This window comes from Falco rusticolus, chromosome 1, assembly GCF_015220075.1.
Source record: "Falco rusticolus isolate bFalRus1 chromosome 1, bFalRus1.pri, whole genome shotgun sequence".
NCBI classification, from domain to species: domain Eukaryota; kingdom Metazoa; phylum Chordata; class Aves; order Falconiformes; family Falconidae; genus Falco; species Falco rusticolus.
Genome location: NC_051187.1, coordinates 109,629,429 through 109,653,733, shown reverse-complemented (window position 1 = coordinate 109,653,733; position 24,305 = coordinate 109,629,429). Strand labels below are relative to the sequence as shown.

The 24,305-nt window shown below is 42.1% G+C and overlaps 1 protein-coding gene across 5 annotated transcripts; it reads left to right on the top strand.

The window, feature by feature from the left end:
* The first annotated feature begins 54 nt into the window (after positions 1-54).
* Positions 55-24,008, top strand: KLHL8 (kelch like family member 8). Of its 5 annotated transcripts, XM_037395741.1 has the most exons (11): positions 72-142; positions 906-1,016; positions 8,958-9,204; positions 12,492-13,040; positions 15,517-15,703; positions 16,374-16,517; positions 17,721-17,832; positions 19,924-20,092; positions 20,676-20,835; positions 21,813-22,014; positions 22,454-24,008. In XM_037395741.1, exons 3-11 carry the CDS (start codon positions 8,998-9,000, stop codon positions 22,575-22,577), a joined length of 1,854 nt encoding a protein of 617 aa, XP_037251638.1. In that variant the 5' UTR covers positions 72-142; positions 906-1,016; positions 8,958-8,997; the 3' UTR covers positions 22,578-24,008. The 5 variants fall into 5 exon arrangements, with proteins under 5 accessions (XP_037251664.1, XP_037251634.1, XP_037251638.1 ...); XM_037395767.1 differs by lacking the exon at positions 906-1,016 and having other exon boundaries at positions 55-142; positions 12,720-13,040; XM_037395737.1 differs by lacking the exon at positions 906-1,016 and having other exon boundaries at positions 55-142.
* Positions 24,009-24,305: the final 297 nt, after the last annotated feature.

Below are 24,305 nucleotides of genomic sequence, written 5' to 3'. Positions count from 1 at the left end.
GCCCCGCCCCGCCCAGCCCGCCCCGCCCCGCGGCGCATGCGCCCCGGCCCGCCGCCCTGCCCCGCGCGGCGGCGCCTCCACCCCCTCCCGGCCCGCACCGCACCGCAGCGCTCCCCGGCTCTCCGCGGCAGCAGCAGCGCAGGTGAGCGGGGCGGGCGCCGGGCCTCTCGCCCCAGCCCCTCCACCCCCCGGCGTCGGGAGAGCTGCACCCCGCTCCCGGGCCCTTCTCCCGCGGCCGCGCTTCTGCCGCTGCCGCCCCTCGCCGTCGTACCGCGCTCGTTCTCGGTCAGGGCCCGCCGCCGCCATGGTGGGCCCTGCCTTTATGTAACCCGCCCTCCCCTCAGGTATGCCGGGGAGCCGTCCTGCCTGTGTTGGCGCGGCGGGCTTCCCGCCTCCTCACAGCCCCCCCGGGACGCCCCGGCCGCGGCCCCGAGCCCGCCCCTCAGGGGCTCCTTCGGCCGTGGGGCTGGTAACGGGCCCGGCTGCCTTTCATTGCGAACGGTCACGGCCGGCTTCAGAAACCCAAACCGACCCCGGATTTCTTGTAAATTAACCTAGAAGCGGGGCAGATCACGCAGGGCGGGGGTGGCGGCTGCCTGGGCTGGCCTCTCCTCAGCGTCAGGGGGCTCGTCCCTTGGGAGGCACCGCGGGGTCCTGGCCGTACAGAGTGCTTGTTGCCGCGCAGCTCAAGCACGGAGATAAAAACATGAAATCAACTGAGCTAGTAGTCCACTCGGTTCAAGATGCTGCATCTAATTTCCCTACCGTGGAGACCGCAGCCCAAGAAACTAGTACCATGGTGGGCTTACATTGACATCCTGTAATGGATAACAACCGGAGTCAGTTCGGTTACCCCAAACCAATTCTGGTGTTAAAAAACAGCAAGAAATTGCCTGTTGCTGCAGGGGGGAAGCCGCAGGAGTTCCACATCTCTCTTTCCTTCTCAAATGAGAATTTCAGATGCCACAACTCTGCCAGCTCTTTATATTGCCTGCTTGAGTTTCTTTCCTGCTTTGGTAAGTTCCACCTACCCATCTCCACTTGAGCAGATTACTTACAGGTTGCATGGAAGTACCCGTTAATCAGGCTCTTGTCCGTAAGGGGCATCGAGGTAGTTCACAAACCAAACAGGGCCTCCCAATTCATAGCTGTATTTTCACCTTTGCCTAGTCACTCCTATGTATGCTGCAGCAGTAAAAGTTATAAAACTCGGATGTACCTGGCTTTCTGTGCCTGTTGCAAAGGCTTCTGGGGGTATAATCAAGAAACAATTCACATGTGTGACTGTAGAAAAGTACCACAGCAGGTAAAATAGCTCATCAAGTGTTAACAAGGTAAAACTACAGCAGCTGTGTCACATACGGCTTTGATTGCTTGCAATGGAGGTTAAACTGCAAAAGGATGAGCTGCTGCCTTAAAGCAGTTTGATGTTTTTGAGTTAGTTTGGGCTGATTCCCCTATATAATCTTTGTAAACTCTTGTGCTGTGTAAGTGTGTCTGCTTTGTAATGTGCCAAGGTTGTACCTGTAGTTTCTGTGCAGCATGTGATTAGCAACGTACTCATTACTTGCTTTATCGATTGTTAGTGAGACCTCAGTAGCCTGGCATCCAGCTTTCTATTTGGCTGTTTATTTGTAAAAGGAAGTTTAATCAGACACAATCATTGTGTAATTACTGCCAGTAATGAGATGCAAGGCAGCAGGGTACCCGGTTAGTCAGTGTCTTCATTCTCCCTCAGCAGGCTTCACCAAACAGATTTTTGTAATAAGCATTTCCTGCATCAATAGTTGCAGCTTCTTGGGTTGTGAAACCTTTTGTCTGGTATTACACCTCTACGCACTCTTGATTTCAAACAGATTTTGAAGGAACCTTGCAGCTCTGGGACAAAAGAAAGATGATACTGCTTTATGGTTTGAGCTGTTTGACTTGAGTGTAACGTGAGGTTGCAGCTTCAGTGAATCTTGACTGTAGATGAGAGAATACAATGATGGTTGCCAACTATGGCAAGATAGGGGTGGTGGGTGTATGGAAAACTGTGTTTGGCTACAGCTCTGGGATACTTTGGTGGTTACCATGCATCAGGATAAAGGGCAGCTAGCAAATTACTTAGAAATTATTTTGCTCTCTGTTAACACTTCCCAGGAAGGGCTAAACTAAACGGTACTGTGGAGACCATTAAACTACTGTTATTTTTAATCAGGTCCATCAGAGAAGACAATAGTGCCTCTCCTTGGTAAGGGCCTATTCTGTGTTCTTACAAACATAAAGTACTAGTTAAAATTTTTATTACATACCTATCAATATTTCATTATGCTCCCAAGACCTGCACTGACTTGCTTTTTTTTTTTCTTCTGTGTTTTGTTCTATTTTTTGGATATTCCCAAGGTTACCTTGCGTAAATAAATCACTTCCTAGGTATACCTGTATCTGCAAAGCAGATCCTTCCTTTGCTGTTTTGGGGCTTCTGAGGGGTTTGGGTGGTAGTTCTGAAGCAAAAGTAAATCAAGCATCAGTCATGGCATATTAAGTGGTTTGTTTGGTTTTGATTATGCAAGATTGAACAAAATTGTCAGCCTGTTACCCATACAGCCCAAAAGACAGTTGGTCTTTCTAGTGTTCAATGGAAACTGGGATTAAACCTCAGTAGAACTTTGTAGAGCATATTTATATATTGGATCAAAGGAAGTGGGGAAGAAGGTGTCTCAAAACAGCATTAAGGGATTGCCAGGCAGAATTCTTTCCAAAATGAGATTTTATCAGACTATGCTTTCATGCTTTACAAAACACCTCTTCTGCCCTTCTTCTGTTGCATTTTTCCAAGAAAGGGCAGTCCTCATTCACTGTTTGTGTGTCTATAGCACTGATGGGGTTTTGGTTATAGAAGCTGATGAAAGATGGTGCCACCTACCCATTTCACTGGTTTCTGAGCTATCTGTGTGATAAGTAACACAAAATAATAAATGTCATTTTTTGCTACAAAGAAACCTTGAAATACCGAAAGAATCTAGAAGTTTTATGTTAGTGTTGTCTAAGAAATTTTTTATTTCTACAAAAGAAAGCTGGATGGTTTTAAACAAGCTAAACCAGTTAGATGTGTGGTTTCTAATTTTATTTTTTTTTTGTTGAATTAACTTCCTGCTGAAAAGTACAGTAGTCTTAGGCTTGTAATACAGAGTGTAACTTGAACTTTCCCAAGTTTTCCAACCTTGTCTGATTTGACCTAATTAGCATGGTCATCTGAGCAGTTTTACGTGAGGTTTCCCTAACTCCTTTGATGGAATTGGTGAATGGAGAAGAGGGGAGTACTGAAGTTTTTCTACGCTATTTTGTCTAACAGGTTTTTTACCTCCCGTGTTCCTTCGTGGTGACGCAGCTGTAACCAGGCTGAACAGTGAACAGCTGCTCGTGCAGTCCCTGTCAAAGCTGCTGCTTGGCTGCAGTTTGCACTGTAGCTGCCTCTTGCCTTTCCCGTTTCTCTTCCTCTGTCTGTTTGTTAGCTCTGCCAGCTGCCCTCTTTTCAAATGTTCAAGTTTTCTTAGTACAACAGAGGACAACAGATAGACTGGTTCTGTTAGCTAGATCAAACTGCAGAAGATCTTGTCGCTGCATATGCTTATCTAATCTTGAGGTCAGCAGAGTCTCACCGTATGAGACAAGTTAGTTTTACACAGCCACACATACAAACTTGTATATATTTATATGCATGCAGTCTGTTCGTACTCGAGGCACTTCCAAAATCTCCCTCCTCCTAGGGCTGCAAACTTTGCATTTAAAAAAGGCACATTTCTCATCTCCTTCTATTAGAAGCATCTTGTGTTTTCTGAGTGAGGTTAACTGTCCTTTGGACAGATCATGATATGATTTTTGTTTGTCTTGTAGCCAGGTAACCAAAATTGCATACAGGATAGTTGGTGAAACTTCACCTGTATCTTGATTTCTCCTGGACTACTGCCTTCTTTTTTCTAACTTCAGTACCACTGCTCATAAAGAGTACTGGATTTATGGCTGTCACAATAGCTTTCATCTAAACACTGCCTAGTTGCGGTTATACTGGGAATCTTGGTTTTGTTTCTGTTGTGTCACTGGAGTTTCTTCCTCCCTTGTGTCAATGGACAAATGAGGACCATTTCCTCTTTCTGGGGGGCACTGTCTCCCAGGGTACCTGACAGGAGGAGGAGGCCATGTACTCCAACATCTAGGTTGGCTTGTCAGCCAGGATTCCTGGGGTTTATTTTCATTACAGGGGAAAACAGAGCAATGTTCATTCATGTCCTGCTGCTGTCTAATGTCTTCCATTTCTTTTTGCTTCAAAATTATTGAGGTATTTTACCTCTACTGAACATAAGTAATTTATGTGACTTGAGGAATTTTACACTTAATTCAGTTTCAGATTTAGCTAGAATGTCTGAATCAAAATTGCTTCACTTCAGGATGTTACTGTTACCTGAATTGCAGCAGATAAAAGACAATGTGCTTGTGTTCTGCCCTCCCATCCCTGCTTGCTTTTCTAAATTTGATAGTGAGGAATAGCTAGGAAGGGATCCTCAGTCCCTTGCCTGAGGACCAGCACCAAGGACCAGAACACCAGCTCCGGGGCCTGGAACAGCTGCGCTCTGGGAACAGCAGAGATCAATACTTCTAAATATTTAGCTTGAACAAGGAAATTGCTGACCTGCTCTCAGAAAACAATGGTGAGCTATAAACAATGTGTAGTTTGGTTTTTTAATTCAGGCAGTTTTTATTCAGACACTCCATTAAAAGTGACAAGGAGTAACAGATGATGTTACGAATGAGGGACTTACTTTAGTTTTCTCAGAGTCGAGTCACTTTCTGTGGTGGTCACTTACACTCTTAGTGTAGTCAAAATACTAGACTGTACCGAGGCTGGAAAACTTAATTGCCAAGATAAAAGGGGAGCACGATATTGGGATTTTGAATGGCCATGGCAGTGTTTTGTTCTAGAGAGGAGAGACTGTGTAGCATTTATGGAGTGCTAAAGTAACCTCAAGTACTTGGATGTTATTGTTCCATTACTGTTGATTTGGGGAGCAAATCTGTAAATGACTCTTCTCAGTTTGTAGATTCTTATAATTAACAGAGCATCATGCACGCTAACCTAAGTGCTGATGAATCCTCCTACCTAGTGCTTCTTAAACTAGTGAACTTCTGTGTAATTCAAGATGTGAAAATACAACTTCAACTTCTTGCTTTTTTCATATGCTATCCCTTTAAGGTTGCGCAATGACAAAACTACTTACCATTCCACTTCAAGCTGGAAGGAGGAGTAGGTTTGGAGTTGAAATATACTGACCTTCAGATTTCCAGAGTTTAGTATCTTGATTCAAGCGCTACTAAAAGTAATTTCTGTTCTGTTTAAAAAAAATAACAACAGTAAAGGCCTAAGCATTCAGATCAGCTCAAACTAGTGTTCCCTGCAAAGAAAACATCCATTCTCTCCTTTCTCTCCTTCTGTCTGGGTCATGATATATTGTGTCACACACTTCAATGCGTTATTTTAATATTGAGTTTTACATCTGTAATATTACTTCTCTTTGTGTTTAGTAGTGCACTGTGTTGCTAAGACTGGCTCTTTGCAGAAGCTAAGTATAGTAGTGGCTCTTGACTTACCTTAAACCTCCAATTGTGAAAATCCCTTGATTTTTCAAATAGACAATATAATTCATAACAGTGCTATTTCTCAAGACAGATACAATTAAGAGCGAACTGGATATATACTGTGACCTGGCCCTCCTTGAGAGTTAGCTTTACAGCTGTCTTATGGCTATATCTGGTACTTTCCATAGTAGAGAATGAATTGTTTGAAGACTCAAACTGTGAGATGCTGTAATTAAGACAAGTGGAAGACTTGTGGATAGGTATCTAAAAAGATTTAGATGATTGAGATGCATTACAGAAACAGGATGCTCCTGAATTCATAACTTCGGGGATGAATAAAAATTTTACCGAAGATACTATTATCTGTCACAGTGTCATCCCAAGGAAACTGAAGTGTGTCAGCCTATTGCTATCCAAAAATTTCCTTAAGGTTATATTAAACATGTTAGTTTCTAACACGTCACATAAACTTCTTTTATCTGAAGAGCATTAACTGACTTGCGGTCATGTTCCTATACACTTACTTGATATTGCCATACTGAGACCTCCCTTGTACATGTGATTCTCCTATCTATGGTTATGTGCCTGAGTCATGGCCTTGGTTCCTCTGGTATGATTTCTAGTTTCTTCCCTTGCAATATCAAGTGTGCACTTAGCATGTACTAAATATGTAAATCCAAATATGCAGTCAGTGTCTTTTCTTAAGGCAAGAGCTCAGATCACCTGCAAGAGCTTCATTTGATACAAGCATCAGACATGGATTAAAAGTATTGCTTAATATCAGTTATGTTTGGCTTTTATGTTATTGCTCAATTTGTTTAAAACATTAAAAAAAGTCACCCCAATAGCACTGATTTATCTTTAGAGACATGGGGTTTGTGCTGGTGTTTACAATGGCCGACCCAGAATAGGTAAAACTTACACCATCAGCCTCTTTTGCAGTGAGACACAGAACAGTATTGGAAGTACACGTGCAGTTGCAGTGAAAGCATGAGGATAAATGTAGCATATATGCCAGATGGAAAAACCTTGTGACTTGGGAGCTGTGAAGGATCATTTAGTAGTCAGTGGCAGTTCTGTCTGAAAGCAGCATTTCTACTTGGCTGTAAAAATACTGTTAGGTGTGAGTAGCTAGGGAGCAGTGAAGTGAGAGTGTCAGTTAAGGACCAAAATAAGCAAGAGTTCCCTAGAAGTGTAGGCTAAACATGCTGTGTCTTACCTCTGAATGAATAATACATGATGATTTTCAACACCCTTGTACAGCGTTTCAGCTTCTCTTTTTCTTCTTGTCTCGGTTCACTTTGGTAACTTCAGTAGGTTGTTTCTGAAGCTCTGTGTTAACTTTGTATCTGAATGGTAGTAGCGACTTCTTCGAAGGGCATGTTAAACAAAGCAAAGGGGGTGAGTACCAGTAGCGGAGGATTAATTTGAAGTTAAAAGAGGAAAACCAAGATGTTAAGGTTTTTTCCCTCCTAAAAAACTAGAAAAACATCTTAGTATAGTAATGTGTCAAGTCTGGCATAATAGAAATTTTCAGCAGAAAAAGGTATTCCTTGCTATAAACTATATGAATATCCCATAAGCTAGTTTGTGGTTTTGGAAGAAGTAAGGTATCTTTTAAAGGAAGAAATACTTATCTTGCTTATGGCATGTTAGTGAATGTTCCAGGCACGTTTGATCTTGCTTTAACCTGCTTAGCCCAGTGCAGCCAACAGCCCTGTCACCACACAGGACACAGAGCTGGTAACAACCCTGTGACCTGCAACAGAAGTGAGTACGATCATCTCAGGTGATCCTGCTCTTTCTCCAGTACCAATGCATGAAGAATTGTAAATTTAGTAAGAGGCATGAATACTTTCAAAATAGCCCAGAAGAAAATTAGTTCTGCTCCCAGACATGTGATTTACATTTTTATTGTAGAAGATTTTTTTGTTTCTTCAGCCAGTCCACTTCCTCCAACAGCAGAGTCCATGAGCAGAAATCTCTGAACTACAGCAATCATCATCTCTTAGTGTAGAATGAAGAATAAATGCGTACTAAATTACCCAGAAAACATGAAGACCAAAGCTAGCCAGTGGAAGAGGGGAACGCGCTACTAAATATGCTCTTCAGAGACTTTGTCTTAAAACCTTACAAATCTGTTTGCTTCCCTTGCCAAAATCTAACAGAACTCTTGCTTGTAAGCTGAATCAGTAACGCCATGCTTTCAAACAGTGTTTCATTTTTTTTGTGGACTTCCTAATCTTCCACAAAGCATGTGGTTGTACAGCCTAAATCCCACTGCGTTGGCTTTGGCTTTCATGGCTTTTAGACACAGAGAGCTGAAACTTAAAATACACTACCAAACTGGAAAAAAAAATTTGCTCTTCCCCTACTGAACTTTTTTTTTGCAAATAATAAGGTGGACTGTGAGCTTAACCTAATGGAAGCTCACAGTAGCAGGAAGAGCAAAATATTTGAGTGACAGAAGCAGAAAACACCTTATCCCTGTTGTCTGTGTTAGTCCTGTTTCACCCCTGGGAAAGCTGTGATGTCAGTATAGCTAAGATTCCTTTAGCTCAAGTTGTATAAATCTTAGACACCTGAAATATCATCACCTAAGCTGGGTAAACAGTCTAAAATAAAAGCTGGCAAGCAGGAGAAAACTTGGCATTTCAGTCATTATCATGCTTTAAATATCAATCTGTTGGATTAATAAGGTTGTTCAATAAAAGGAAGTAATTTTAATTCCAAGATTTTTCTGTAAGTGTAAATTCTTGCTCTTTAGTTCTGTAGAAGCTTTTTATATTTTGCTTCCATTTGCATAAATGCACAAAACACTTAAGGATTGCTTTAGCTTTTGAAGACCTAGGAAAGCTGAGCAGTAATTATACACAAAGCACCCATCAGGGTCAGATCGATAGTCTTGTCTGTGGCAGCAGTGATAAGAGATACTGCTTAGGGACCAAAGCAGCACAGCTGTCTGTGGGCTGTGTCCCTTCTATTGCTCTGCCATCCACAGCAGTGAGATCAGGAATGCTGGAAGATGCATCCTTGCCTTTTCTTTTTCATATCTTTTCCAGGAAGTGTGGGCAACAAGTTCACAAACAATGGCTTTTCCTAAAGATTACCTGCATAGGATTCTTGACTGTGGGTCTTCCCCCCGCCCCGCGCCCCTTCTTCTCCCACCTTCCCCAACTAAGATTATAGGTAGTATTTATAACATGTAATCAAAGTGTTAGGTACTAGCCGTACCTGATGTCTCATCTGGGTTTTTTTGTGTTTGTAAAAACAGGGCAATGAACAGTACTTTACTGCATTTTAGGACTTGACTCCTGATGGGCTGGATTTTGTCTTGGCAGGAGTTTTCGAAGATTTACGCAGTGAAAGAAGAAACAGCCAATGGCTTCAGAATCCATGGTCCCAGAGCAGGCTAAACAACATCTGATAAAGGGAAAAAGGCGGCAGCAACAGCAGCAGACTAGGTCTTCCAACAGTGACAGTGAAGATGATATCTTCGTATTTGAGGCAAATGAAGCTTGGAAGGATTTTCACAGCTCTCTTCTTCACTACTTCGAAGCTGGAGAGCTCTGCGATGTTACACTGAAGGTGATACTGTCACACATCCATTGCACTTAACAGTCTGAAGGTTAAGCTATGAACAAGTGTGCTGGAGGTGGCTGTGAATTTGGGCAGGGGTATGGAAGCCACAGAATACCGTTGGGGCTGAGGCATCTCTAGATATGCTGGTGTTTTGGTTTTTTTTTTTCTTTTTAGGAAGTTTACAGCTGAAATGTAAACACTTAGATACTGACACTCTGAGAGAAGTACATGACTGTGACTGCACCCAACTTGCCTTCTAAGCAAATTCCCACAATCAGTATATTACTGTGCAGTTTCAGCTCCTTGTAGCCCCTGTGTTCTCACTTTCATCCCCAGTTTTACCTCTTATTTTGGCATTTTGTGTTGCTTTGCTAGATCTTTCCTGGCAAACAGGATTTCTGGAACAAAGCTAACTTCCAGCATTCTCAAAGAAAGAAAAAAAAAAACCCCACCCCAGATTATGATGTTCTACAGCTGATAAAAGAGTAGAGGAGGAGGAAGAGGAGACCAGTTTTATGATTCTTGCATAGCACTGCTTTAATGCCTTCTTTGTAACTCAGCAGTATATTACTTATGTCCTGATCACAAGAAATTTATATCTAGCATCTGTAACGGTGGTTGCCAGCACCTGCAAATATTAAGTATTGCTTAGCTAGACGTCTTAGTAGTGCAAGATAGTTACTTATGAAAAAGAGATGAAGTGTAGCTGCTATACCAAGAAGAAATGACAGATGTCTTTAGGAGAAATTGTTTGCCTGCCACTTTTACTGTTACATATTAACAGGGAAAACCCTTGACAGATGTGTGTCTGTGGTGCCCCCCAGTAGGCATCTCATCTTTCTGAAACCCTTGGGAGACAAGGGAAAATCTCTGAGAGGAAAAGGTTTTCTCTCTCTTCTGTCCCAGTAGAGAACAGGAGTAGAATAAGTAGGAACATTTTTCTGTTGTGCTTCACAGCAGATATTGAACTGCCTGTCACCAGGTGCTGAGCAGGCACTAGATGCACCAGTGAATAGGTCCAGTGGCTCACAACAGTTGAATTAATGCTCATAGGACACTGAATGACAATACTGAAGCTGTTCCAGACAGCACAAGAGACATGAAACAGAACTTGCCCGACAGCTCATCATCAGGTCTTTTTACATCTGTAATTTTAAAAGGTGTTTTGGGGAAGAAGGTTCATACTGGAACTCTTAACAACCTTCCTCTTCCCTTTTCTTGACCTCATCCTCACTTTTCTCCCTTTCCACACACCCTTGAAAAAAAGGCAGAAAATCTTATTTTCTAAACATAGTTAAAGGTATACTCCTGCTGGGGGAACTTTGCTTGGAAAATAAACTTTACTGTGGCTGCAGTTTAACTTTCCCAAAGTTAGACTTGTATTGATGTTCATTTATATTATTTGTGTGGAGCTATTTTGGTAATTTAAGAATATTAGATTGCATGACTTGGCTTCCAGTCCTCAAGTAGATAGTATAGAGCCAACCTCTGTACATCTTACTGTAAGACTTCCTAAATCAGTGATTTTCAAGTAACTGGTAACTGTATCTTGAACTAGAATTTTCTGCAGGGCTTGATTTTTCTTTTTGTAGTGCTCAGGCATTTGTCATGTTTTAAGAATAATTATTTCTCTACTGAAGTTGCTGATTTTGTGTATGGCCTGTGATAGTGAGTAATTTTGGCTTTGCTGTTGTCAGACCAGTCATTGATTTAACTGCTGGCTTTTAAAATATGATAGTTAATGACTGGAGGGGAACTCCTAATTTTGAAATATCAAGTCATGCTAGATAATTAAAATTAAGCAGATTTGGGTAAAATAGTGAAGCCACTTAATACAACAGAAAGATCTAATTAGAGACTGGGATGATGGGCAGAACAAAAATCTCTGAAGGTGAGAATGGCTTGGGAGCGTTCCCTGGGTATAGCAGACCAGCTGGTAGCATCTTTTTGCATCAGTACTTAAGTAGTTGGGAGTGCTGACACTGTAACAGTGAGAAACTGTGGGAGCTCACAGGGAGACTTCCTCTGCTCCAAAGAGTTAAAATTTGGAATTTCACCTACTGTACTGTTACTGTCATATGAACAGATCCCTGTTAAAAGGCAGAGAGTGGCAGATGCACACCATCTGCTTTTCTCCTGTTGGTTTGCCTTTTTGTTCATTTGGTAGGTCTATGAATTGTTTCTTCTGGAGTGGTCTAATTAACTCACCATCCATCTTTTCCTCTATTTTAATCTGCATACTCTTTCATGTACCCCACTTAATGTTACCCTTGTATTGATAATACACGCTTTTTAAAAAAGGGTAGAGCAATTGTGTATTGAATCAGAGCTACAAAAACCTCCGGATTATCCTTTACAATTTAATATCTTTATTTTTTAAATTGCAAGACAGCTCACTAACACCTTAATCTGAAAATGAACATGTAATTCAAGTTGCTTAAAACTTGAATTCAAGTTACTTAAAAACCGGTTGCTTAACTTGGCCATCCCTTTGTGTTAGTGTCGACTACAGAATGACAAAGGCTGTAAGAAAGTACTTCTCTAACACAAATAAGTAGTGGACTATTCATTTACCTTCAGTATTTAGAATCCAGTTACATTAAAAGAGAACGCAGGCAGACTTTTTAAAGTTAAAAGCTTTCTGATTAGGATTTTGAAAATACCTTGTCTTTATGGAGAATACTCTTACCTTTTGTGGCTAAACAGCTTCTAAAAAATCTTGAAGCGATTGGTAACTTTTAATAATCCCTGTAACGGCTGTTATTACTGTGGTTTTACATGAATTTGCTTTTATAAACAGCATTATCAGTTCCTCAGCAGTGGTAAAAGTGGTAAAAAGTGGTAAAAGATTTGAATTAAGTAGTCTAAAAATGTCACTTTCCAATTCCGCCTGCCCACCCTCCCCCCAAGTCTCTGAATAGACATAAAACAAACAAGTGCCTAGCAGTCTCCTCCTGTCTCCAAGATGCATCTAGAATATTCCTAAGGATGTTTCATTTAAAAAATAGGACACAGCTCTTAAAAGCAAGTTTAGTGCATCGATGCTGTTGCTTCCTTGGTTTATGGCCTTGCCCTACCGCCGTGGCTGTTACAACTCAGATCTGCTTAAGATGCATTGATCTGTCAGTAGAACAGGGCAAATGGAGTTAATTTGTTTGAACAAAATACAGTAGCTCAATGCATATGAAGTTCAGAATTCTTATTTCAACTTAACTGCCCATTCTTTCATAGCTGATACTGATATTCCAGTAAAAGATTGGGGCATTTTTTGTTCTGTTTTTTTTTTTTTTCAGGTTGGTTCAAAGCTTATCTCCTGCCACAAACTAGTGCTAGCTTGTGTTATACCTTACTTCAGAGCCATGTTTCTTTCGGAAATGGCTGAAGCCAAGCAGACGTTGATTGAGATCAGGGACTTTGATGGCAATGCAATAGAAGACCTAGTGAAGTTTGTGTACTCCTCCCGGCTTACTCTGACGGTGGATAATGTCCAGCCTCTCTTTTATGCTGCTTGCATTCTTCAGGTGGAACTGGTAGCAAAGGCATGCTGTGAATATATGAAACTGCACTTCCATCCCTCCAACTGCCTGGCAGTCAGGGCATTTGCAGAGAGTCACAACCGCATTGACTTGATGGACATGGCTGATCAGTATGCTTGCGAACATTTCACAGAGGTGGTGGAGTGTGAAGACTTTGTGAGCGTGTCACCACAGCACCTCCATAAACTCTTGTCCTCCAGTGACCTGAATGTTGAAAATGAAAAGCAAGTTTACAACGCTGCTATCAAGTGGCTTCTAGCCAATCCGCAGCATCATGCTACGTGGCTGGATGAAATACTTGCACAGGTAGGGTGGACCGAGGTGCCAGGTGCCTGTCTGGTCACTAGTTTAGTTATATAATCAACAGTTTGTACTTAAGGTAGATCTTGAGATGAAAAATGTTCTTAGTGCTTGGTACCTCATCTGGTATTTACAGTTGTGAGTTGACTGTGGAAGCAGGTTAGATACCTTGAATATCAGGAGGAAGTCATACTCTCCAATTTCTGTAGAGAGAAGAGTACTGACTTTATGCTCGTGGCTAGGGGATGGGGAGTCAACAAAAAGCTGTATCTGTGTCAGAGCAGAAACTTCTTAGATTTACACATAGTGGAGAACATAAAACCATCACTTCAATTGGTTTGATGCTACTACAGCCTAAAACACTCACTTCCCTTGCTGGTAAGTATTTGTACTTAAGAAAGGAGAGCATAGCTGTTGAGGAAGTTTTTTACATGGCTAGGAAAGTAAAACTGTCATGGAGATGTTACATCAAGTCATGCTACTTCTGGAATGTTCTATCTATTTCATTAACAAAAGACCAAGATGTGTTAGCACTATGAGCAGGCTAGAAAAAATATGCTAGACCCTTTAATTCTCACAAGACTAGCACTGCTGGTTACCTGTAGGATCCAGAAGGAGTCTGCAGTTTAATCGTCTAGATTTGATGCAAGTTCACTGCTTCTGAAACAAACACATACAGGTATCAGAAGGTCACTCAGCTGAAATTTAAACACCCGTTGGAGCTCCTCCTGCCAAATGCCACGCACTGCTAAATGTGCTATGTATCTTACCAGGTAGGATCAACTGTGCTGTTTCAGTTGTCACAGAACTACAACTCGAATATTTCCCATTTGACAGAGTTACTAATATCAGTGTTCTGTGAGTAACGAGAGGTCTTCTAACATGCTGCAGTCATTGTCTTCATGCATAATTTTTCACATTTCCTGGTAAAAGGTTACAACTGTTTATTAGGTGGCTTCCAAAAACCTTCAGTTTCATCTAGATCAGCGTGAGGTTTCTGGTACAAAAAAAATGTTAGTACAGTATAACTAAGTTTACAGACAATTATAGTTTGAGATGTAAAAAAAGAAAAAAAGGTAGATTGATTTTTAATGCCAAGTTATGCTAGCAGATAAGATTAACAGCTTTATTATATTCATGGAAACCAGAGTCTATGACAAAGCAATGAAAAAGTAAACCCCCCTCCTATAAATATGGGTTATTTGCCAGAATATATGGAGCCATCAGCTGATTTGGACATGATTGCTAGCAGATAACATGACTGGGCTTCTTAACAGCCACATCATAACCAGCCTTACGGGTTTTGCTGTTAGGAGGTTCTGAATTTGTCAGCCTTCAGTTCTTACCACATCACTAACCTCATGAGTCTATTAGCAGAACTAGGGTGGTGCTTTTAATCAGCCTAAAATAAGCCAGGCCAAAGTAAAGGAAGAGGTGGGATGAAAGCAAGTGGCTAAGGAAGAACTCGCAGAGACACTTGCTTACTTGAAGACACAGAGACTTGCCAGCTGTGTAACAGCACCATCCTGCTGCTCTGAGAAGCACCAGAGATACTGGACTTCTTCACTGTTGCTGCTGAGCTAACTGGGAGCTGCTTGACAGCATTGACTCCAAACCTTAGGAAGTCAGATGATGGTTTACTTCAGTTCCTCCCCGCTGACACCTGGCCTACCTTTGCGCCTGATTGTACTTCATATTCCTGTTTTTCTCACAAGGACAAATGAAAGATTTGCTGACGTAAATGATTGCGGGGAGGACATTTTGAAGCAGTCTTGGAGAGGCTGACCTTATTTCAGATCTGCCCTGTCACTGGGGATTGCTCTGGGTAGTGACCACCTGTAGCCTAACCTGGAAAGAGCCTTCCATTCCTCAGCCTGGTCACCACTCTGATGGGGAACCATGGGAAGGAAACAATTAGCTCTCAACATTTTATTTTTTTTTAATCCTGTAGTCTGTCATCCACACCAGAGAAGGGCATTACTGCACTAGCAGTACCTCCTTAATAGACACTTAGCTCATGGCGACAGTGTTTGCTTTTTGACTAGCCATTCAAAATGAGCCATTCTAGCAAAAGCCCTCTTACACTGGCATAGCAATGAGCTGCAAATTCATACCCTCAGCAGACTAACCTGACACAGGCTGTCCTGGTAAAGCCGTAGATGCTGCCTGCATCATGTCAGGCATGCCCAGTTGCAGTACAGGCAGAGGCACTTGTCTCCGTCCTCCGCTCAGCCTGGGCCAAGGGACAGTTCTCCACTGCTGCTTAAATGCAAATGGTTGTAGAAAATGTTTGTCACTAAAAAGAACTGTTCATATCACTGTTACTTGGGGAAAAAAGAAAAAAAAGTAAATGATTCTTTTTAGTGAAGAGCGTGGGGCTGCCAGCTGGCTCAGAAGCTGCCATCTGTTATGCGTGCGTCACTGTAAATGGTGAGACTCAGTCAGTTCAGCCAGTTACTCCATCTGTGTTCATTTCTGTCAGGTACGGCTGCCTCTCTTGCCCATTTGTTTCCTTATGGGTGTTGTGGCAAAGGAAGAGATTGTCAAGCAGAATCTAAAATGTAGGGATTTGCTGGATGAAGCAAGAAACTACCACCTTCACCTGAGCAGCAGGGCAGTGCCAGACTTTGAGTACTCCATTCGCACAACACCAAGGAAGCAGACTGCTGGTAATTAAATGTGTGTCTGATTATCCAGTAGGGAGTGGTGTGCAGGAAAGGCGGCACATCTGTGCAGGGTTAGATAGCTTGGTATAAATGGTTGTTAATGACTTAACGCAAAATTGGGAAAGCCATCATGTACCTGATGTGCTGCATTTTCCTAGCAAGTCTCTCTCTTTAAAGCATTATTTATTTATCCTGATCAGCTCTATCTGTCTATCTGTATTAAAGCTAGAACTGTTAACTATGGTATGACCAGGCAGTATGCTTAAAGCTATACCGAGAACAGTGGACACTTACCTTTTGGTGCAAGAAGGTTGAGCTAACTTTTAAACTCTTTGGCTAACCTACACCATAAGTGAGCAACGAATGTTAGACTGCAAACCCTAATTTTTACATTGTTGCAGTTAACAAACCATCTGTTCATCTCCCTGAGCAAAATCACAAAAAGTATGCTTAAAATACGCATTGGTTTTGCAAGAGCATAGATAGTTAATTGCCATAGCAGAATGCCAAGCAAAGGCCAAAATCCAGCATCCAATTATGCAGGGCAATGACCATGCCCCTTAAAGTGAAATACAACCTCTCCCAAACTACTGTATTTTCAGTTCGCTCTGCTAGACAACTTTATCCCCCATCTTCCCACTAGTTTTCTGGAAACCTGTTTTGTCTTCTTCAGGTGTGCTGTTCTGTGTCGGTGGTAGAGGCGGATCAGGTGACCCCTTTCGCAGCATTGAGTGTTACTCTATCAGTAAGAACAACTGGTTCTTCGGCCCTGAAATGAACAGCAGAAGGCGGCACGTGGGCGTGATCTCCGTGGGAGGTCAGTAACCCTATTCAAAAGGCATTTGTTTGCTCCTTTTGTGGAATTCATACTTTTACTAAATAAATCTGTCTTGCAATGGCTTAAATGTTGGATAGTACTTAGTTTAGTAAAGCTTCTTCCCCATGAAGGGGTTTTTGATTCTGAAACAGTCTGAGAGCATGCGTACTGGAGAGATACTACTGCCAACTGAGGGAGTCGGGGTTGTTTACCATGGAGAAGCCTCTGGGGAGACCTTATTGCAGCCTTTCAATACTTAAAGGGGGCTTTAGAAGAAAGAAGGGGACAGGCTTTTTAGTAGGGCTTGATGCAATGGGACAAGCGGTAATGGTTTTAAACTGAAAGAGCATAGATTCAGACTGGATACAAGAAAGACATTTTTTACAGTGAGGGTGGAGAAACACTGGAACAGGTTACCCAGAGAGGTGGTGGATGTCCCATCTCCAGAAATATTCAAGGTTAGGCTGGGCAGGGCTCTGAGCAACCTCATGTAGCTGAAGATGTCCCTGCTCATTGCAGGGGGGCTGGACTGCATGACCTTTGATGGTCCCTTCCAAGCCAGACTATTCTTTTATAAATTATCTATTCTATAGAGCTTCTTGCCTTAATAGGTGATTTTTTTAAAAAATCTATTTATAAAGAAACGGCGTTATACAGCAGTGTCACCCAGAATTTGTTAGTATGCGTACTAGCTCCCTTCATGCTGAAATCCGTACAGGCAAGTCACTAAGACCATAACCCTTCCAAGGGCAGACCTACCTTTCTTTTTGGGTCTCCATCTTCTGAAACCAGGTCTGTGCAGCCCACAGCAGCTTGGCAGCCATGATGCAGCTTTTCCTTGCACACAGTGACCCCTGTGTCGCTGTGGCAGAAGAGCGGTATTTTTTTCCCCATAGGAAATCTGGAGAGACTGATAGAAATGTCCAAAACTGATCTGACCTGCAGTACTCAAATTATGGGAAGATTTTAATTTTTTTTTATGTATCTCTCAAGCTTTGTATGAAAGTCCACTTTAGAACAGATCTCTGGTTGAGTACAGCATATAAAAATATAAAGTCTGTACTTAATAAAATCCTGATACTGAAAACATTTGAAAACTTTGTTATTTGAGCTTTTTGTCTCCACGTAGGCAGGGATATTACATAAATGAAAACTGAAACGTTGCCAAGCAATTTCTGTATTGTAAGATGCGTATGTGTTCAGGTAAAGTCTATGCAGTGGGTGGACATGATGGAAATGAACACTTAGGAAGCATGGAAGTATTTGATCCTCTCACAAACAAGTGGATGATGAAGGCATCAATGAACACAAAGAGGTACGTGTCCTGTGATCCAAAATTTAAGTCCTGGTCTGTGATACATCATTTCTTGATGATGCGGAAAAACATGTCTGTCCTGCCTTTGTTTGGGTTTCCAAACTGTGCTAGTTTTAGGAATATTTTTTTCCTATTTCGGGGCTTTACGCTGTCAAACACCTTTATTTACTAGCTGTAAAGCAGACTCAAATCTGCATTGCATACTTGTGTACATCACATAGTTGTGCATAATGTACTGTATGTATTTCAGTGCAAAACTGTGTAATCCCTCTCTCCAGGGAGAGGCCCTGGCTGGTACCATTGGTTATGTTTACCGTTTGGCTTTCTTTTGTCGCTCTACTACCCTTTTCCTTTTTTCTAATTTTGAGGGGGCTGGCTTCTGGAGCAGAGAACTCTTCTGTTCCAGCTGTGCTTACGTGCCGGTATCTAGGGCCTTTCTGCTGTGCCTGATAAAGAACTTAAAACTGATTAATTGGTTCTGTGAGCTTTTTGCTCTTTTTAAGAATGAGCAAGATGACTGCCTGCGGAATATGCACAGTGAATGAAATACTTCACGTTCAGGAAACCAGTAGCTGCCTATGTTTTTGCCACAAAAGGCCAGAAGCACTAAGAAAATGGAAGTCAGATTGATGATTTTCTTGCCTTTTGATATTTAAGATTCTTTTAAGGAGCTACTGGACTCACAGATCTGTAGTTTTTTGTTTCTGCTGTCATTTAAATCAGTCTCCTTAATTCTACATTCCATTTTGCTGTTTGTTGTTTCTAAAAACATCATGTACAAGTAGGAGTAAAATATCGAGCATGGTTCTTGAAGCTATTTGTAGCTGTGACCTAATCAAAGTAGAAGACCCAGACACCTAGAAGGTGGCTTCTTGCTCCTTTTCCTCCCTCCTGCCATCACCCCAGGGCATATTATCAGCAAACATCAGGCCTAGATTTCTGTGACATCTCTTACTTGGTACCTTGGTAAAGGAAAGGGCTGCTGTACCCTGGCTGTGCTCCACTCCTTCCATTCACAGAGGTAGTGTCAGAATACTTGGTTAAAAAAACCTCACCTGCCACCATTGATGGCATGCGTCTGTGTTACCCGCTGAGGCAATTTAAGATAAGGCCAGGATATTGCCACAATGTTTGTTCTGTAGAAAGATTGTGCCTCCCTTGCTCCCGCCTAGGTATCTTCCAGCCTGCCCTCTTTGTAATGAGACAAGAACGTTCTTGGTGAAATGGTAAATCACCTGTCTGGGTAGTTAAAGCAGAAACTTAATGCTTACATTTCAGACCATACTTTTCATTTTGTAGTACTGATTGTACTCTCATATTGGTAGATTTAGTAGGAAAAAAATCTGACAACTATTTTAACACAGACTTAATAGAAAATAACAGAATGGCAGAAATTGCAATTAAGTCTTGCAAGAGTTCAGTCATCTAATGTCCATCGCAGGTTTGCTTTTTAATATGTATTAATATCGGCCCCCCCAAAATCATTTCCAAATTGTAGCAGCAGCTATACCAACAAAGTTAAAACCAGCTGGCTTTGGTTCTCCACCAGATTCAGTAAAATAAGATAGGAGGTGTAAAATTCAGTACCAAGACAGAGAATTCAAATGACTAAGACAGTCTCACATATCCAAGCATGTAAGTAGAGGACTTGGACCTGAGGTGACATTCAGTTAAAACAGTATTCCATGCCCTCCTGCATTTTTTTTGTTTGTTTTTTGTTTTTCAAACTGGAGCTTTGTCTTCTTGCAGTCTGAAAATATTCTAGCTGCAACAGTCCTGTTCATGGATCACACAATAACATACAGGTGCCTGGGAAAGCTGAGGTGAATTTAAGATAAAACTCTGGAGCCCCTCTAACGGGAGGCTGCCAGCACACAAAAGGCTTTCAGGACAAAGCTGCAAGACCGCGGCAAGAGGGCCAGCCACAGTTACTGGTCATTATTTATTATCAACTTCACTTTTTAAGTTTTCATTACCTTTTTCCCATAGTTTGAAACAGGCGCCAGTCAGGAAACATTGCACTTGGCATGTCTTTCACGTTGCCTTTCCTTAAGGATTTGCACTGAGGTATTGATCCTTTGGTTTTCGTAGGAGAGGAATTGCTCTTGCCTCCCTTGGCGGCCCCATTTACGCAATAGGAGGTTTAGATGACAACACTTGCTTCAGCGATGTGGAAAGATACGACATTGATTCCGATCGATGGAGCGCAGTCACCCCAATGAACACTCCCAGGGGAGGAGTGGGCTCCGTAGCCCTGGTGGTAAGTGACCGTTTCCTCCCAGGTCGGGGCCAGCTGAGGAACTAACCCGCTTTCAAATCTGCTTTTACAAGGAAGAACACAAGATTTAAACAAAACGCAGCTGGTGGTGGGTCTCTGCATCTCTAGTCATCGGAGTCCTATGGCACTCTGCAAAGGGTGAGGATACAGGATAATACTCATATTGAATTGAACTGTGCTCCCTGTTCCAACAGTACTTGAGGTCTTGGGAGCAAGTACGAGGGCCCTTCTAACATCAGGCTAATATTTCGTGTCTCATCCAGCTGACTCCGGTTTGTTAAGTTACTATGTTTAAAGGTACTGAAAACATCTGCACTTTAATCCCCCTGTCGCCATGTGTACTCTGCAAAATATCTGCAACTCTACATAAATTTTTCACTTCTTTAGTTGGAAGATAGCATTTACAAGTTTAGATAATTAAGTCTGTTGGAATTCTTAAATAAAAGTAAATAATTAGGACCGAAAGGATAGACCATATTTTCCTATACTTGTCACATTGGCTATGGAAAGCTGAGTAAATGCATGCACATTATGAATAATCTTTCTCTATAAAACTCTTTTCCAGAACCATGTTTATGCTGTGGGTGGCAACGATGGTGTAGCATCTCTTTCCAGCGTGGAGAAATATGATCCCCATTTGGATAAGTGGATAGAAGTGAAAGAGATGGGTCAGCGAAGAGCTGGCAACGGTGTCAGTGAGCTCCACGGATGCTTGTACGTTGTCGGTGAGTAGGGGTGTGGCATTTTGTGGTGCTCTCTCTGCCAAGTACTGGCATTTGGAAGAGGCTGTTGTTGCTAGAGGGACCGGGGAACAGACAGACCTGACCTATACTTTGTGTTCTTGGGGAGGAGAAGCAAGCAAGCACAACCAGGGCACACTTAGATGAAGGTGTGTTAGTGAGGAAATAAAAAGCAGTTCCTAACCCACATTTCAGGAGGGCTGTATTGTTCAGGACAGTATGTCTATATAGAAAATCCTCGAGACTTGAGTTTCCTTTTAGGAAAACGATTCTTATGTTCGCACACTTTTAAAGCACTCTGGTTCTATTCTGAGTGTAGACAACAGCAGCTTTTTTGCGTGGTGATTACACTTATCCCACAGCCTGTTGTCCTGTTCTGCCCTACCTTGCATTTACCTGCTTTTCCTGAGGGAGAAAGATGCCAGGTGGGTAAGCCGCAGTGATAGTTGCAGAGCTCTGCCTTGTGTATTACCGTGGCTAAAATAGTTTTGAGTAAAATGCTCTTCTGACAGTTGCCCCAGCAAGGGGAATGCATCACTGAAGTCTTATTGAGGATTATTTTTTCCTACTCAGCGATGCTGTGATTTGAAAACACCACCAGAATGTATTTTGTTCAAGCCAAAATAAGATCAGGACCATCCTTTTACTGGTCTCAGTTTTCTTCTATTCCAGTTTAGAAGCTGTCCCATTATAACTATGTGTAAGATGAATTCTAGGAGAAAAATAATAGAAATACCTCTTCTCGTAACTTGGGTAGAAGAAAACTGTCCCTCTCGGTGATGCTTGTGCAGTGACAGGAGGGAGAGCTGTTAGATTAATTTTTAAGAGTTTGTAAAGTTCACGTAAAGAAATAGAGCTGGACACTAGCCTACTGAATGCTAAGAATAGCCTGATAATGCCAGTGCTGGATATCACCAGCGCTAGAAGTGGCTAAAAACCGATACTGTGCTGATTCTTTGCAGGTGGCTTTGATGACAACTCTCCACTGAGCTCGGTGGAGCGCTTTGACCCACGCAGTAACAAATGGGAATATGTAGCAGAGCTTACAACTCCGAGGGGTGGTGTTGGCATAGCGACGCTGATGGGTAAAATTTTTGCAGTTGGAGGTCATAATGGCAATGTGTACCTGAATACAGTGGAAGCATTTGATCCCATAGTGAATAGGTAATTTAACATGTTTTATTTGGCTTAATAAGATAATGAAATCTGCCGATATGAAAACACAACATAACAGAAATAATGTGCAGCTGGAGTCTATCTATTGTTTCCTGGTAATAATTTTGAGTAATATTCATGACTGGTGATGCAGGAGTGCTGCTTATGGCATTAGGTGGTTCTTGTAAATATTTAAGCACCACCTCTTTATCTCCATCCCTTGTCCTTTTCCCTTCCTTCAATAAGAATCTACATTCTTCTGGTTGTTTCAGTCTGATTTTGCGCTAAATTTACTCAAATAGTACGAATAAACCAGCGGGGTGTATTTTTGTGCAGAGTAAACAGCTAGGCCATATAACAGAATTTCAGACACAGAAAATAAATGCTTTCAAGTTGCTCAGAAAAGACAGGAACTTACTTCTTTTTTCCCCTCTGCCATCTTCCTCAGGTGGGAACTCGTTGGCTCTGTGTCCCACTGCAGGGCAGGAGCAGGCGTGGCTGTGTGCTCTTGTCTCAGCAGCCAGATCCGGGATATGGGCCAAGGATCCAGCAGCGTTGTTGACTGCATGTGAGCTCTGCTGCCTCCTTCAAACTCCAGAAGAATGACGGCAGAGAGGCACTGCAGAGCTTTTAAACACCGTGTTTTGTATGGTAGGTTGAGAAATGAAAACAATACGTTTTCTTTGTGAAAATGTTACCTTCTGCAACTGTAAAGCTTTTGGTGACTTTCTGTCAATAGTGATACAGCAAAGCCTGTGAAAACATGGAATAAAAAACTCGCAGGGGAAAACCTGCCAAGAGCTACAATCATCCCATTTTTGAGAAGTTTTAATTTCAGAATCATTTGAGGCAGCTGTTGCAGGGACTCATTATTGAACTGTAAACCAGGCACGGGGTGAGGAGAGAGCGCTGCTGTTAGTAGCACTGAGCCTTACCCCAACAGCCCTGCTGCATGTTTTCTGGAGGATGGGAGTGCCATTTCAAGTAACTTATTTTCAGGAATGCAGTCTTAAACATTTCCTAATTGTACAAGGCTTTGTAACACAAAGTGTCTCAAGTTTTAAAAGGTAACAACAGCCCTGTTCATACTACGGTAACGCAGTGGCAATTGCAGGTACTCAAGTCTGACACCTGTCTAAGTACTTTCTCAAGCTAATACACTTAGCTGAAAAGATTCTTGACCTGAATTTAGCCATTGGAACACTGGAATTCTCAAGTCTTCAATAAATTTATACTAACTACCACCGCCCCTCCCAACAAGGGCAAGTTTCTGTTGAGAGGTCATTCCTGAAGCAGCCAGTGTAATTTGTCCTCCTTTGAGATGAAAGTGTGTGAAAATGTAGGCTTCAGTGGTGTCTGAATCACTATTTTTATACAAAATGGAATCACATAATAAGAATTGCAGTATTTTGTAAAGACCTTTAAATGCAACTCTAGGAGATGACAAGTCCAATTTCAGTATCCAGTAGCAACTCTGTGGCAATTCTGGCTCTCTTAAAATAGTTAAGCCAGGAAGATCTAGCCTCAAACCAGGCAGATGACTTTCAAGCTTACGCAAACCAAAGAGAATCGGCAACAACAAGAATTGGAAATGAACCAGTACTTACATCAAAATTTGAAATAGGAACTTAATAGTGCTGTGTACAAAGGTGTCTTGTTAACGTAGTCAGAAACCCTGAATTCTCAATAAAGTCCAGCTGCGAAGACTGCAGATTCCTGTTCCTCCATCACCTTGAACAGACCAACAACCGACAATCCTTTGTGACCAAAGTTTCACATTGCCAGAATGTGCCAAGTGACAAGGGAGAGCAGCAAACTTCTCTGCCTTCAGTGCCAGGGAGGAGGCAGGAGAGTACGAGCATAAGGCACGGTCCTGTTTTGCTGTTGAGTTACCATCGTTTAGCTTTTCTGTTTCAAACAGCTTGCACTTTGGTAGCACCCAGGGACAAAGCGAACGGTACTGTAAATAACGAAACATTGCAATAAAACATTTGTACTTCAAAGCACCTTGTTTATAGTATGACTGGAACATGCTATTTTGGGGAAATATTACAACACGGAGTATATTTTGGTTTCTGCAGAGTATAATTCTCACCAAGAAGCATTTGTCAACAGGGAAAATCTGGTGCTACAGCCCCGAGCCGTACCACCCTGCTACCGCTCCTGTGCAAGGATGTGGTCACCTCCTGTGGCTCGTGATGTGACTGGAGGAGGAGGAGGAGGGGTGGAAAGAAGAGGTGCAGGTTCCCTCTCTGCAACCAAACAGGTTCTTCTATGGATGTCCTGGCTAACAAAACTTA